The following is a 17,965-nucleotide window of genomic DNA, read 5'->3' on the forward strand; positions in this document are numbered from 1 at the left end:
TGATCTGAAATATACCTTTAATTAAATGGAAGGTCACGGGCTTGATTCCCATTGAGGTCATCGGATTTTTTAAGTTGACCTAATCCTTCCAGTCACATTATGGCCGTCGGGTCTACTCAACCTCTAACAGAAATTAGTACCAGGAATCTTCGGGGGGAGGGGGGTAAAAGGCGGCTGGAGTGTAAGGCTGTTAACCTCACCACCATCTGTGAGCCGATTGTCTAGAAAATGTGGAAGCCTTGACATCTCACAACCTTTAGGGCCTCCACAGCCTGTTACAGGGATATAGCTCTACATTTATTTACCTTAACAGTATTGAGGAAGACGCTCTTCTGGTAATTTGCTCTGATGCTTGCAGTCTGATAGCATGCTAGAATGGTCTACTAATTGAGCAGTTCTTTAAAACAAATGGTTACCTGAACTTCATTCAGTTCACAGGGAAATCAGGTGCCACAAATCAACATACACTTACATATCTTCTGTTCCATTTGAGATCAATCTTAGGCACTACAATCTTAAAAACAGAAACTCCTGAATTTGTATCATTACTGTAATAATGAAACCAAAATTAATTTTGTTGTATGCTCTTTATCCACTTATTTTCACTAAACACACTGCATCATGTGGGGAGGTGCTCATTCTTGAACTCACACATTCATAACCATTCTGGATACACCTTGGCACTTGGCATGCTTACTGTTTCCTGCAATTGAGACAGAAATTCAACGAGCGATAATCCTGCTGATTGATTACAAGCCACTGTGCTGCAGTTCAGGCTCTTCAGTATGACACAGCATAAACTCAGCTCATGTCAAAATAAAACTAATATGGCTTTCAACAGGGCTGTGTTGCCAGAATTTTAAATGACCAGTTTGCATGTTAAATTGTCAGTTGCCAATGTATTATTAGCCCATTTTTCTGATAGGAAAAGGTTGTTACAATTCCTTCATTGCGCGATATGTTCACTCTGTAGTAGTTTGACTGAGCCAAGGTTGCTTCAAGGGCACTTACAGTTTTTAGGTACCTTTTCTTGCAATCCATATTTCTTCTTGAAAACAATATTGCATCACAGAAAGAGCCATTTTTATTCACTATTCCATTTCAAGCCTTAATAAAAAAATCACTATGCTGCTTAAAAGGGCCGTTCTTTTACCCAATTTTCCCACTGGCCTGGTTTTGTTTTCTCTTCCTTACCCATCCCTTGGGTCTGGGTGACAACCTTCCTTGCAAGCTGCCTTTACAGCTGAGCCAATTTTTCTCCCTACAGACTTGAAATTTGAAGATGAAAGCAGCGTGTTCCTCAAAAAGTTTGCTACTCACCAGCAAGATTACATGGTATAACAATCCACCAGAAGACAGCAACTTGAACAGACACCACCATAAAAGCAACAAAACTTATATCATTGAAATTGTGCTGCACGATAAATATGAGAAATCTAATATAATAGACCAAAATAGCAGGAGAGATTTGGAAGATAAAGATGTAAACAGTTGTATTAATGGTATGATTTACAGAAACTTTCATCAATGTTCAGGATGTATACTTGAAATTATACAAAATACTGGCTGAACCATACAATGAAGGTTAGAAACAAAAGAATGAGGATTTTAATGATCTTGAGTAGACATGCATGATTAGATAAAGAAGCAAATACTGATATGCTTGAGAATCTAATGATGGTAATATAGGTGAATTTCATTATACATGGGGGTTGCATTCATGAAAACTGCAAAACAGGAAGAACAGTGAACAAACACTGAGCACGGTGAAGAAGGACCACAACATGATATGGTGGAGTAAAAGTGACGAGGCAGGTTAGAGAAACGGTCTGCACAACTCACTGCATGTGCAGCAGCTTTGACCATGGCTGTGGTTCACACAGTCATTCTCCTCTTGACACAGAAATAAAACAACAGGTAAACGAAAACGTGAACAATGAAAGCTTGTATAATGAGAGCTACCTGTTGAGTAAAAGAGAGTACGGCATGTAGAAACAGGCAGATAGGTCTCACAGATGTAACTGGTTAAGACAGGTAATGGGTAAAGGTAAAGTTGTCCCTGTGCTTAACTAATTAAGCACTATGCCATGAAGGCGTATGGGGAAGTGGATGTAGAGATCCATATTTTCTTGACTTTGGCACTAGCTGGAAGTGAATGATCAGCTTCGCGCTCCGGCCGCTTTACCACAGGGGAAAGAGCCCTGGTACCCATTGGATAGGAGGCTGGGTGGACCCCAGAACTGGTCTGGGTGATGTGAAGAGAAAATTCCGAACCCTACTGGGTCTTGAACTCCTACCCCTCAACTGTCCAGCCTGTAGCCAGTTGCTATACCGACTAAGCTATCCCTGTATGAAATTATAAAACTACAAATCAAAGTATAAGATGAAGACTCAAGGAGACTTAGTTAAAGGCTATTCTGAGGACAGCACAGATATGAGCTGCCCCTTCGATGAGGACAAGAAGTTTTTTTGGCTACCAGCTCCAGGGAGCACTGTGTATGCAACATGGAGGAATTAACATGCTACATATTAGGTTCATGTAGCAGTGACTATGCAGCTCGTTGTCTTCTGGGACATATTTGACTGTGGTAGACAGATACCGATGTTTGTGAGGAACCTGCTGTTTCCATCGTCAGAGTAGTAGAGTGTTTCACTGTTTTGCCTTGAAGATGGAGAGAGCAAGTCTTATTTCAAACTACATGACACTGCATCTCCTTTAAATGCCAGACTGCACAGTTCAAAAGAAATAGTTGTTATAACAAGAAAATGCATGATGAATTTTCAAGGCTTTTCCATAAATCTGTTAATTGTAGTGTCCTAAATATTTGTTGCCTAGTTACCTACATTTAAAGTAGAGCACTTCTTCATGGCTGCTGCGTGCTAGTTGATGAGGATGAGGAAGTTTCATGTGTGCTGGTGGAGCCTTCTGTCTTTCTCACAATAGGAAAGTCGTACACTAAACAACGCTCACGGTCCCTAGTGGTTGTGGTTTCGGAACAAGAGGATGTTGAGGAGGATTTGCCCTTGCGGGGAAGAGTGGTTGCTTCGCCTAGGCCTACCATGTCTCTTGGTTTCCACACTGGCGACCCTACAACCAGAGAAAGTCAACCAGTTAGCGTTTTGTGTATTTACACTTCAGTGTATTTGTTCATGGATAATTTTGAATATTATTCTTCACCACTTTATAGCACAACATACAGTGACATCAATGATAAAAACAGACAACATATCTTTTGATGTGTTTGGAATGTATGAAAACCAACAGACATAGACATAAAGCTTTTTGCAAATGCTGTGGATCAGTTATGCAAGCAGTAGGATGGGGAAAAGCCTTGTGCAGTGATTTACCATGCAAAAAGCATCACAATACCAAGGCCTCAAATTATAATGGTCTACTGTCCAATTATCATATCTGTGATTCTCTGAGGTATGCTAGGTGTTTAGTAATATTTTGAAAATGTGACTGAGAGAGAAAGATATGACTTTGTTTGAAGCACTGATGATAATGTTCATTCTGAAGAAATAAATTGCCTCGCTACACTGCCATTCTTAAAGTGGCTGTGCCAATTCTAATAAAACACCATCATTTAATAAATAAATAAATGTATAAGTATATAACTGAACAAATATATTAATTCAATATCCCACATGATATATAGCAGATGTTTTCATGGTGAACAGTATAGTACCTCCATGTTCATCTTACTCTTCCCAATACCTTTATGTCACCACTCCAAATTGAAAACTACACTAACCTAACCAAATTTTTGGCAGAACCAAGTGCCTTCAAGTTTGGAATGCATGAACATACCTCAACGCAGAAAGGATAACTTGACAGTAATGACGAGCCTTTTTGTTAGTGCTTGGTGATATTAATGTAATAAAACTCATTATCCTTTGCTTTGCTTAAAATGATGAGATCAAACACAACAGTAACCATTTTATTGGAAGATTCTTGTGTTTACATTGTGCCAGCACTCTTCAACTAAATTCTTATCTAAAACCTGTTCTTCTACATACATTTCTGCATTTATCTCATTACAAGTTTATCTTCATTACAGTTGGTTTAAGTATTATTTTGTATACATGAACAGGTTAATAACTAATGGATTTAAGATTCAATTATTGAACCAACAGGGAAAACGTTTTGTTTACTGACAGACTGGTCATCTGGCAGTGTTTCTCTTTCTGGGGACTTTTCATTATTATACTATATGTACATATATAAGAAATAAACTTTATATACAACAGGCAACTAAATACATACACGAATAATTCAAATAATATGACAAAGTTTATGATGAAGATGATGCGATGATGATTATGGTAACAAATAAAACCTGTACAGCAGTCACAAAATATAATTGATGTGCCAGTAAATATTAGCAGATTACATAGGTAGTTATTATTTTTACCTTATTGTATAACAGTTTATGAAAAGCTGGGTTCCTGTAAGTGTTGTATGCATTATAATTTTATTAGGAACTTATAAACCAGTATTATCTTTCATTATTCACAAAATCTTAAATACATTTTAAATCTTACCTGTTCAGTGCAGAAATACTTGATCATTAGAATACTTACTTTTGATATAACCCAAGGTTTCTCTGGGGTCGCCACCTACTATAAGAGGAACTGCCAAGTTCTAAAAAATTATCTAAAACACAGTTGTTTCCCAATAAAGTTTTGGCAAGTCAGTAAGATTAAATATAAATGCTTTCAGAAAATGTAACTGAACCTGGCAAAATATGTGCACTTTTTTTCGTAACTGTACAGGAACATTTTATAGCTGAATGTACATGTGCAGAGAGGCTGTAAGACCATTTAAGTTTTGTTGTCAGCATACAACCTGATGGGGACATGCAACAATGTGCAAAACTGCACTTTTTATGGCTGCGCAAGAACATTTTGAAGCTTACTGTAAGTGTAGAGAGGCTGTATAGCTATTTAGGTTCCTGCTGTCACTGTATAGCCTGATAGGGACCTGCAACAGTGTGCAGAACTACACTTTTCACTGACCAATAGAGACGGGAGGGGTTGCATAAATTATGCATTATTTTAGCAGTTGCAGTATCATGAAATTTGAGAACCCCTTACATAGTCCATTGCATGAATACATATTTTAAATAATATGGGGGCCGGCCATGTCTTTAGGCAAAGAGAAAGACCACCCACTCTGTGAGGTCAATTTGATAAAATTAGTCATTACTACTTTAGAGTACCACACAACTACTGGCATAATTTTTGTTGTTTATTTCAAACTGGAGTTTGCATGTCTGTTTCTTTGTACCAATAATATGCTACATCTGATCTACTTTAGCCTAGTGAAGGGACTTTTAAGAAAACACTTTCACATAAGTATATCCTTTCTAGGTATTGTAATAAGAGAATAAATATTAAGATTACAGTTCTGGGATGCGATGCCATGTAGATGGGTGTCTCATTCCACAATACTCCAATCTTTTACATTCAATTCATGAGGACCTCAAATCTCACAGAATACATTTTACAAAACTGACATGTATCAAGGTGGAGATTTCTGTAATGTTTGCTGCATGAAGAGAAAGTCAATGAAATTTTTATGATCTATACGCAGTCCGTTTAAATAGGCCATTAACAAACAGCAAAGAGTTATCAGTCACCTCTCTTATCTCATGCAGGGCTCACCATCAATTAGTCAGTCAGTCAGTCAGTCAGTCAGTCAGTCAATCAATCAATCAATCAATCCCCCATGCTGGCTACCATGACTGAGGTTTTCTATGGTCTTCAATTTCTTGTATGTAAACGAAGGAACACTTCCTTACACAGGTCACTAATGTGTGTGTGTGTGTATCTCGCTCTCTCTCTTTTCCCTGTTGCTCCCACTTTGGAGCATAGGGCATCCATGAAACGCTATGTTTCACTTAACTTTCTTAATCTTAGGACAGTCAGTAGGACTCCTTGGATGGGCGATCAACCCATCACAAGGCAGCTACTTACACAGGACAACACAAGCATAGAATAAACACACATAGACATCCATGCCTTGAGTGGGCTTCGAATCCATGACTCCAGTGTCTGAGCAGGCGAAGACAGTAATGTTGTGTCTACTGACTCACAATTTGTTATCCTGTATTATCCACAATTTTATCTTACATATTGACAAAATTATGAAGTTCAGCTATAAAAATACAAACTAGGTGGACAAAGTAGACTTTGATTATTACCTAACGCCATTTACAATTCATAATTCTCTGCTTCGATTATGTCCGAATTGTTCACATTCTTATGAAATTTTTGGGTATGGCAATTTTTTAAGCAGTCTGTGAAATTTTAGATTCCCATGGCAGAGAATGTGAATATTATGGCCATTTGGGTTGTGATGCCATACAGTGTCATAGATACTCGTAGGTGTCACAGTTCAAAGGAACCTGCTGCCCCTGTCATCAGGGATGGAGGTGATATGCTCCTCCTAATCACTGTTATATATCTACCACACTGCAACGTGTCACATCCCATGAGACTGTAATGTTCCTACTTATTATTTAATTTAACCATCTTTGTAAAAACATTTGTTTTTGGTTAATATAATCACAATCGTTAGTTTGTTTTACTCTTATACTAGTTTTTGAGAGTGGTGTATTGTAATTGTTATGGAATTTTCTTTGGGCTTTATCCTCTGTACAGGAGCCAGAATAGGTCAGTTGGTATAGCCACTGGACTACGGGCTGGATGACTGAGGAGTCGGGGTTCAGTTCCTGATAGGTGCAAGGGATTCTTATCTTCTTCATAACGTCCAGACTGACTCCAGGGCCCACTCAGACTCCTATACACTTGGTATAGGGGCTGTTTTCCCTGGGTAAAGGGGCAAGGGTATGAAGCTGACCACTCACCTCCATCTACTGCTGAGGTTAGAAATGGCAGAGCTGTACCTCTATTCCCTTATATGTCATCATGAAACAGTGCTTAGTTAATTAATCTCGGGGATAACTTTACCTTTTCATCCTTTGTATATGTAATTTAAGAAATTTGTAGTATTAAAACACAAAAAGTGAACAATGACCATAGAAAATGCCCCACCTCTGTAGGTCTCTTCATGATTAATATCTGTCTAAATTAAGAATCTTACAAACAGAGCAAGGGGGATATAAATCTGCAGAATGATTGACTAGAAACTGAATTCAGTTGCAGTGAAATCTTCTCAGGTGATAAGGCATCTCATGGTTTAGCTAAGAACATTAGTCTCACTACGTGTTCTCTGTTAATCATATCACAGTTGATGTCTGTTACCCTGATGAAGGGGGGGAAGTAAGTTTCCAAAACATGATGAGGCTGATTGCTCAAGAGGATTTTAGTGCTTGTATTCAACATGTGTCACATATCTCATTATGCTTAGTTTAATCATGCTGAAAAGTATGAAGCTTCTTATTACATAATTTATTTCATTCTGGTACTTCACTGTCATAGGGCCAAGAAACCTCCACAGTGCTTTGTACTCAGATACCCTCAATTTGTATCCATTCCTCAGAGTTTCATACACATACAAAACAATGTGTAAAATTATAGTTAATATATTTTAATCCTCAGGTTTTCAGAGAGGGACATAAAAATTAAAATAAAATTCATTGACTAGTAGGACAAATTTCTCAAATACAGTCCACTTTAAATGTTATTCTGAACTTTATTTTGCCCTGTTATTGCTGTTCACAAGCACAGCATTCACTGTTAGCCACAAAATATTACAAATAATGACACCGCTTGCAAGAAAGAGAAACACTGCTTAATCACACATGTACTGTACATTTGGCAACAGTCATTCCTTAAGCAAAACTACAATCATCTCTTCAAAAAATAAACCTTTTACTTAAGATTATCCTATTATCCTTATGTATTCTGTATTAAACAAGTATTATATAGCATCTGCAAATCCTAACAACAAAAGAAGATAAAATCCATTTGATTAATTAAGCACCTTGGTATGAAGACATGTGGAGGAGGGGAGGTATAGCTTCATGCATCAGATGCTTTACTTCTGGGGAAAGAGCCCTTGATACCATTTGACTAGGAGGCTGGGTGGGGTCAAGAGCTGGTCTGGATGCTGTGGAGAAGAGAAATATCTCTTGGTCCTATTTGGAATCAAATCCTGATTCCTTGGTTGTTTAGCTCATAGAATAGTCAATGTATCAACTGAGCTATCTAGCTCTTCGCAAACCCTAAACATGCATTATCCTGCTCTTTAATTTCCTGACATGAGATTATCTGTAATTTCTCAACCTTTTCTCTGAATCTATTACCAACATTATACATAGTAATTGCAAATCAAGATTGGAAGCACTGAAAACTATTTTCTGCATTTTTCTCTCTTTAATAACAGAGGATCTAGTAATTTTGTGGAAATACACAAATTGTGCATCCTCAAGTAAATATTCAGGCGTATCAAATATTGGTGTTGGGTCTTTGGTCAATTAGCGTGTTGGTAGCTGATCGGCTACAGAATACATGGAACCTTAAAAACACAATTTTATTGTTGTTATTATAATTATCTTCTAAAGGTGAAGAGAAGAAATCTAAGACTCTTCCAGAAATTACAGACCACCACAAACCTTTTGAAACCTGAAGATTTTATGAAGATAGGCAAATCATGGTATCTCAATTTTTTGCTGTGATCCATTTTAAAAATTCAGTATGTTTGAATCTTAATTACTCAAATGCATTATTTTATAAACAGGTTAATGTGAAGATTACTGACATGTAAGAGCATGTAGTTTGGTGAAAAGGTGCTGTTTTGGAGGGACCTACAGCCTTTGTCTTAGGGATGACTGACTCCTTTTTTCTGAAGATGGAGATAGCAGATGCCTTCAACATGTTGGTACATTTCTACAAGACTAATTTGTGTCACATCCCAGAAGGCAGTAATAGTCTTAGTTACTGCTGTGACAACGTCAAACCTCACATATTAATATCACCAACCCATCTTCAGAATATGATAAATGAAATCCGGAAAGAAAATGTGATAATTAGACTTAAATAGAATTATAGTGGAACCTCCATTTAATGTTCCTCAGTTTTGGTGTTACTCTGATTCAACGTTCAATTTCAATAATCCAAAGTCCGTAACCCAAGTGTTAAATTTCCTCTTGGCTTAATGTTCAAATCCACTGCTTTCCAAAGAAACTGTAAATGGAGATTTCACTATATAAGCAACAGATATTATATTTAAGCTTCCTGTTGCACTTTATACGATATATGATATAACTCCGTCCTAAGTGCAAACTATATTTATAGGTCTTTCATTTTGTTCCTCTCTATACACTACATGTTTCGGCCCCAAACGGCCATCATCAGGTGTATACACTCACGTATCTGTTACACTGCACTTATTTATAACATTTAAAATTTAAAAACATAGGTCTTCCTGATTAGCACTTATAAAATCTTCGGTTCTAATTTGAAATCCTTTAAAATTTTTTCTCTAAATTTTAAATTTTAAAAATGTCAGAGGTAATGGAAGTTGTAACAACGTGAAAGAAGGGCAGATATTTGAATACATTATAGAAATAATGTATGTATATATATATATAAAATAAGTAAGGAAGGTCTACGCATGAATGACACACACATAGAAACACACAATCCCATATATCAAACAATACACGAAATCTACACAGACTAACGGTATCTCCCTCTCCCCAATACCCAATCCCCTCCTACACTCACCAACATAAAACACAGCACACAATACATTAGACAGCACACGTAGTAAAGATAAGCAGCGGCACGCACACAACAAGACTACACAGAGTAAGTACAAATAACAGTATAAACACATAAGAAAACATTACTTACATTATTAATAATATGAATATTTGTATATTACAGATAACACCTATACAATACTAGAAACAAGAAGAAGCCGCTGTAGCACTATAGACATAGGGCGAGTAACCCTGACATTTTTAAAATTTAAAATTTAGAGAAAAAATTTTTAAAGGATTTCAAATTAGAACCGAAGATTTTATAAGTGCTAATCAGGAAGACCTATGTTTTTAAATTTTAAATGTTATAAATAAGTGCAGTATAACAGATATGTGAGTGTATACACCTGATGATGGCCGTTTGGGGCCGAAACATGTAGTATATAGAGAGGAACAAAACGAAAGACCTATAAATATAGTTTGCACTTAGGATGGAGTTATATGATATAAAGCAACAGATATTGAAATTTTGGGCTTATAAATATACTTAAGTTGGCTGGATATATTCCTAACCCTGGCAGAGCCTTATCTGGGAAACTTTGTTAGTCCATATGCAGTATTTGAAAATATGAATCAGAAGAGACAATAATTTTCATGGCATGCTCATACTGTGTAATTCAATCTCAAAATTACAAACTTTGTTAAATTCGTCAAACTCAATAAAAAAGAACTTGAGGTTATTTAAACATTTATATTTTTAGTACATACAAAAACTAGTTTTATATAAAATTCATTGAGCATTCTCTATCTACCCTGAGGCTGATATTACTTTGCCCAGAAAATTTTTAATTTGCAGCGCTGTCATATCATTCTACTTCATTTACTTAATTAAATATTCAATAACCTTTTTGAAATATATATTTTCTTAACAAAACTTGTGAACCATGATCTTTCTATTAAAGATGACTCTCTTCTGGATTGAAATATCATATAGTTTGGTAGATACATACCAACATTTCGCAGGACTCTTCTCCCCTGATGATAAAGGCAGCAGGTTACTTTGAAGCATTGATACTTATCTACCAAATTAACAGCACCACATCCCAGGCTACATTAATCTTCATAGTCACTACCCTGAAAACCTATCTGAACTCTCATGTAGTGCCTCCATCATACATATTTCCTGGCTGTGAAATTTTTGTAGTTGATAGAATTTAAATTGGAATCAAGTCTTCATACTGACTTTAAGTTCCCTGGTTGGCAAGTTAATTAGGAAAAAAGACAGGAAGAACACCTTGACAGATATATCAGCCTGCAGGGCTTTCTACTTTTCTTAAGCAATGTGAAATATAATTAAAGAGTGCATTATATTTTCTATCAAAATCAAAATAAAATGTGAGGGCTGTCATGTAAAATTGTGCAGCTTCACCAGACCTCACAATTATGCAGACCCTATGGCCAAGGGAACTAAAATACTCAAAATATTGAGCTGTTCAACAAAAACCAAAACTCATTTTAAGTCTGCCCCTTTGATGCAATGGAGCAGGTTTCTCTCTGATTTTTATTTTTCGGTTTTGTTCTGCTATTTTTCCAACTCATCTATCACCATCCCATGAGATGTGCTATATCCTTGACAAGACAGCACATATCACATCGATTTCTTTATTAAAACTGTCACAACACAACTATTTTAAAATCAGAGGCAAACTTGGCACTGACCATAATATAGTTGTGTTATGATGGTTTTAATAAAGAAATTGTGTATTATAACACAATAGGATGCATGAAATGAAAAACATGTCACATCTTTTAAGTTGGGAACTTGAATTCTGATCTGACACTTTTCTGGTTACAAAGTAAGGATATTACTCTTTTATCGTACATATCACATTTGTATTGTTTAGAGATGCGAAATATTAAAAGGAGAAGTAAGAACATCTGCCAAGAATGTGCACTGCTGACATGACAGGAATTTCTTGATCATACTTGTCCCTCGAGCATCATTCAGCATTTCATGCAATGCATATCAGAAAGTACAGCAAGCACAACACACTAAATTTAATGTTATTACTAAATAATGGAACCATTGTAGTTCTTCAAGTAAAAGCATACCTGTAATATCAGCGGACACAGTAACTGCATCGACATTTTTCTCCATCAGTTAGAAAATGAATTTACTTATGTAATTCCCAGCATTGGAAATTCAGAATATGATATGGCTGTGATAAATAGGGCCAGTGTTTTTCTGGCAGTACACAACAGCACACAGCAAAAATTCCCATTGTTTCATAAAACTCTTACCAGTACTAAATATAAAATAACAGTGTTCTTAAAAAACAGTCACATGATGATAGATATACTGAATGCATTCAGTATGGAACATATACATCTCTGAAGAAGTAGGCAAAGAATGGGCCTAAATTAATCTATTTTGATTTGTGAGTACTGCAACCCTTTTTCCAGAAAAATTAAAGCACTTATTATGGCAGACACTCTTGTCCACTGTGGAGGATAATGCTTGCCCTCAAGAAATTAACTGCACACCAACTGGTTTGTCATAGTGCTTCTATATTGAGGAAGACTCTAGGAATTCCCAGAGACCATCACTAGTATTACTGGCTAGCTGAATATACAGAAAAACACACTTGTACTTAATCTTTTCTTAATTTGTTGACAGTTGTCTCTTAGTACATTTCATTCCAATATTCAAATTTATCATAAAATTTAAATGTACAAGTTTGACTTCTAAATAATATCATTATATCTCTGCCAATGCATAACTGAAGCACAGACCCCGTATGATATTATTGCTATGAATTGAGACCTATGAAACTGTGTCAATAATGCAGTGGCAAGATGTATAGATCACTTTCACTTCCACCTTCTGGCAACATGTGGAAAACAACTAAGACTAATACTATGAATACAGTTCTTTGTATCTACATATGTATTACCATATTTACAATTCTTTATTGGAGTCCGTCATAAGACAACAACATAACGGTCAAGGTTAATATTACCTTAGCTACATGTTTTGGCTTTTAAAGCCATCATCAGGAAAAACACATGACTACTATATTCACACACTATTGAACTGCAGTTTCATTGTGATAGTAATGCTGGATACTTGATAACTGTTACATTATAAAATACAAGGTATAAAAATGCAATGAATTATAAACTTATTATAAAAAGACATAATGGTATATTATGTCCTTGGGAATATAACAAGATTGCAACAACTGACTTCATGATGTGCAATATCACATGAAGAGTTTTTAACCATATTTTACTCCATAACTTTCTTTTTATAATAAGTTTATAATTCATTGTATGTTTATATCTTGTATTTTATAATGTAACAGTTATCAAGTATCCAGCATTACTATCACAATGAAACTGCAGTTCAATAGTGTGTGAATATAGTAGTCATGTGTTTTGCCTGATGATGGCTTAAAAACCAAAACATGTAGCTATGGTAATATTAACCTTGACCGCTAATTTATGACAGACTCCAATAAAGAATTGTACATAATAACACAACAGGATGCAGGAAATGAAAAATATTACCATATTTACTGAACTGAACTTTCTCTAACAACATATCCATTGTCGCCTGTTTCAATATACATAGGCTGTTCAATGAGCTATGTCTGAAGGTGTGTTACACTTGTATTTGCTACTTAAATATAGAAATCCAAAAGAACGTGGAATAATGTATAGACCTTCTCTATCTCCACATAATTGTCCGATTAACTGAAGCATTTGTCCGAGGAATACACCACATAAAGAATTTCCATGGAGAAGGAAAAAGTGATCAGTGTTTGCACCTATTTTGCGCCTCACCTTTCATGTCATATCAGAAGTGTTTTCCCCTTGAAGTACTTTTTCAGTGGGAATTACTTGGGGCAAGATCTGGGTGGATGGACAAGACATTTCCAAACAGTCTACAAGGCAGCTGTTGGTGGAATTTTGGGATGCACAGGATATTCTCTTTTTCATTGTTGGGTCATTAAGCAACATTGACTGAAAGCCACTACTGTAGAATGGCACAGTGCCTGAAGGAAGCCATTCTGATGGAACACCCTGATTTGCACAGAGAAAATGATCCTTCTCCCAAACTTATTCTGTTTCCATTCAGCCTATGCCACTGTGCAAGTCCTTTAGCAGTTCCCAGGGTTATATCTTGCCTTCTGCTTTGTGATGTACACTTCTGTGGACCACTGAAGAAACACTTCTGATGTGATGATGAGGTGAAAGTTATGGTGTGCTGATAGAGCAAATATTCAATCCTTATTTCTTCTCTATGGGAATTAAACATGTGATATATTGCTGAGACAAACACCTCAGCTGGTCTGGTGATTGTGTGGAAACACAGAATAAGTGTGTTTGGTATGTTTGATAACCACGAATTTATAATTGGCGTGATATACATTTTGTGAGAATGAAGGAATCTGCACGGCATGAGTCTCTCTTGCTTCCACATCATCTTGCCTGCTCACATCATGTGATTCATTGAATTTCTGTTATATATACACAGTAACCAAAAATACTTAAAGGAAGACAGATTCTTAAAATGAATAACACCCGTTACATATATATTATGCATGTACAAGGGTCAACAAATGTAGGCTAACTTCAACAGTCAGACAAAAATTCTACTCCCCAAACAAATTGTGCCTACTGCAATCGCTGCATATCAGCCTACCTATCATCACATAACACATAAACCATATAAAGTACTGTCTCTTACAACGTATAATATATATAAAAGATATCATTTACTGTTAAAATTGACTTTTTGGCATTGGTAGAGAAATCTAAATAGAAAACGAGAATTATACAAAAGATTCAAGGACTTTTCTACTTATCTGCTTTAATTTTTCGCCCGTCACAGATAAGCAGATGATTGGATTTGTTGAGCCCTGTATATGTATATATATGTTATTCAGCATTAACAATAATGCCATGTATGTACTCTACCTTAAGACAATACCCTTTAAGTCACCAAAAGGGATCACTGTACACCCACAAACTAAGCCACATATGGACAGCAAGATGTGCCTCAAAACTCACACATCTACAGAGCATTGGATATTTCAGGAGGCAGAGTTCTGCATGATAATTGTCCCTTGTTGAGTAAAAGGGTAGATGTTATAAATATGGGACCATGTTCTGTCATTACAGTATGTACATGAAAAGTAGAGCCTCTAGGTTATATAGATCTATATAAACAGCAAGCATGATGCTAATGATAATGGGAATGTAACAGTTTTAATAAATCTGTTTTCCCAGCAACTGTTAAATTTAATTTGATTTGTACGTATTTATGTTCATTTATAAACATAACAGGAATCCCTATTCCTATATGAAAATAAAAGCAAAAGTCCTTTACTCAGCAGCCTTGCAACTATGATGTTCATGTTTACCTGACATACACATGATTTTGAATATGGCATACAAAACTCATGAATGTTGTTTAGAGAATAATATGTAATGCTAACACCGAGAGGAAAAATCTTAAGAAATAAAATTCTAGGCCATAATTTTAGTAACATGTTTTATCTTGCTGATGTAATTGAGCATCACATGATACAGAGGAGCATAATTTCAGTGGTAATGCTAGTATAATATTAAGATTACAATGTCCAGAGACATGACTCCATTCAGGTTGATAGATAGGTAATGATATTTTGAAGTAATCTGCTGCCTTCCAGCTTCAGGGGGGAAGAAAGAGGTATTCTCTGGACCACTGGTACCTATCTACCACACTAAACTGTGACACATCCCAGAAAACTATAATCTTAAATTTCTCTGAAGGGTACCAGCTTCTGGGATATAACGCCATGTAGTCCGTTGAAAGTCAACCTATATATTGGAGAAACACTGACTCCATCTTCAGGGTGGAATAAGTCAAGCAAGATACCAGCTTGAAAGGAGGTGGCAAGCTGAGTAATCGGCTGTCCAGAATTTTTGGATTATTTAGGAAGCATGAAGGAAATGAAAGAGAGGGCCTCAGTTCCCACTGGCTCACCATGGGACAGTATGAAACTTCTGGGCTCTCACATGACCATCGAGTGAACCAGTAGGAGACAAGAACAGGAGTTTATGAGACCCTGAAAAGGGACGTATTTGTTGGTCTAGGAAACCCGTTTCATTCTGTCCCATGGTGAGCCACTGGGAACTGAAGCCCTCTCTTACATTTCCCTCCTGCTTCCAATATAATATAAAATTTCTGTCCAGCTTATTATTAGGCTTGCCACCTGCTTTCATGCTGGTATCTTGCTCGGCAAAATGGAGGTGATATATTCTCCAAAACGTCAGTTGACTTTCAATGGACTACACTGCGTTATATCCCAGAAGATTATACTCTTCATAACCACTGCTTTGAGAACTTCAAATCCAACTTAACTTTGTCTGTTTGAAAGAACCTCAGATCTCACAGAGTATAATGCTGTTACAATCCAATGCCCTGCACGCATGCCACTGACCACCCTGTCACAAGTATTGCTGCAGGATTGTGACAGCTGCAAGGGTTACTAGTTTTTTATTTTTAGTTTAAAGTTTCAACAACACACATCCTGCCCCCAAGGCACTAGGAGCACCTACCTCTGTGCTGAGCAAGAGTTGAGCCTCACAGTAATGTTCACAGTTACCACTTAGGCATGTTCACACGGTCTTGTAGTTGCCTGACAGATAGCACTGCATGCAGGTTGGCTTACCTAGGTCCTTCACTGTCGTGGGCTGATAGTTCTCGGGCTGATGTGAGGACTGGATGAGTCGTGCCTGACTTCCTGTGCTGCCTGCTGATAGAGTGGACGTGGTGCTCAGACTTAGGTGGTTTGGTGTACGTCCTAGTGTTGCCTTTCCCTTGCTCTGCATTTCCTCCTCACCTTCTGATTTGGTGCCAGGGTCACAATTCTTATCAATATCTGACCGGTGTGTTGTGATTTCTTCTGGCATGACAACACAATACATCAGTTAGCTTAGCCCATAACTTGAGACTACATGACATAAGTGAATGAGATTACAGACACTTTTCAAGACAATGAATATTATGATCACTGTCCTCTGGGATTGAAATTTTCACTGTTTATGCTGTAGGAGTTTCAGTTGCATCAACAACTGCAGAAGACTAATCTATTTGCCTGGAATGTACAAGTTAAGAGATCTGTCTGGAAGTACTTATGAAACTAACAGTTTGTTATGACCTTCAAATGTTGGATTTTCTACAGTTTAATGAAGGAATATCTCTAATCATTTAGAGACATTATTGTACTAAAATTAACAAATGTTCTGTTTAATAGCTGTAAAACATTATGTGCACTTCCTCTTTATTAACCGGCAATGAATAAGGACAGGAATCAACAAATGCTGACCCAATTCACCAGTAAGATAAAAATGTTACACGGAAACTGCGCCTATTCATGCTATTCTGCTCTACTGCTAGTCTACATACTGTGACACAACACGTAACAGACAGCAAGTACTGTCCCATATATTTTATAACGTTTACTCTTCAAATCTGCTGCCAGATATCTGTAGAGAAGTTAAAAAAAGAGCACAATAGAATATTAACAATGAAATTGTAAGATATTTTCACTTATTTGCCTCGATTTTTCACTTGTCACAGGTGGGACAGTAAGTGGGTTTGTTCAGCCCTGAATGCATATGTGTCTGTGGTATATATAGGGGTCATGTCTGTCCATCTGTTAAACTACTGGACATGGAAGATTTCACCTAAAATTTGAATTGCTATTTAAATTTTGGCTGGGGCATGTGGTAGCGTAGTTGGTTGAGGCACTATGCTACAAACCAGAAGGTCGCGGGTTCGAGTCCCGATGAGGTGGATTTTTTTCAATTTACCTAATACTTCCAGCCACACTATGGCCCTGGAGTTGACTCAGCCTCTAACAGAAATGAGTACCTGAAATCTTCCTGGGGGAGGTAGAGTTAGCTGGCGCATAAGGTTGACAACCTTACCACCGTCTGTGAGCCAATTGTCTAGAGAAAATGTGGGAGCCTCATCATTTCGCAACCCTATGGGCCTTCATGGCCTGTTACAGGGATAGCTTTACTTTCTTTCTACTGTTTGTTACTTAAAGTTTGGTTAAAACTGGGCAGAAATAATGGTCACTTTACTTGAAGGTATATGTATGTTTCTTGTCACCTCTTGAGTCTAAGATGCATGGCTCCCTAAATCTTTGTCAGAGCAAGAAATGTCTCAAACAAAAGTTGCAGAGAGAACTGTGGTACAAATTTTGTGCTGAATATGTTTCTTCCATAAGTCT

At 36.8% G+C, this 17,965-nt stretch overlaps 1 protein-coding gene across 2 annotated transcripts in view; it reads right to left on the minus strand.

The window, feature by feature from the left end:
- Positions 1 to 211: 211 nt before the first annotated feature.
- The window catches only part of LOC111863021, a 112,927-nt gene continuing 95,173 nt past the window's right edge, over positions 212 to 17,965 (minus strand). For both annotated transcript variants that reach the window (XM_033750895.1, XM_033750896.1), the window contains 3 exons: positions 16,397 to 16,630; positions 2,845 to 3,088; positions 212 to 703 (listed from right to left, as the gene is read on the minus strand). In XM_033750895.1, coding sequence (XP_033606786.1) covers positions 2,865 to 3,088; positions 16,397 to 16,630 — 458 coding nt within the window. In that variant the 3' untranslated portion in view covers positions 212 to 703; positions 2,845 to 2,864. The remainder of the gene's footprint in view (positions 704 to 2,844; positions 3,089 to 16,396; positions 16,631 to 17,965) is intronic.

The sequence above is a fragment of the Cryptotermes secundus genome, unplaced genomic scaffold, assembly GCF_002891405.2.
Source record: "Cryptotermes secundus unplaced genomic scaffold, Csec_1.0 scaffold1016, whole genome shotgun sequence".
Taxonomy (NCBI): Eukaryota; Metazoa; Arthropoda; class Insecta; order Blattodea; family Kalotermitidae; genus Cryptotermes; species Cryptotermes secundus.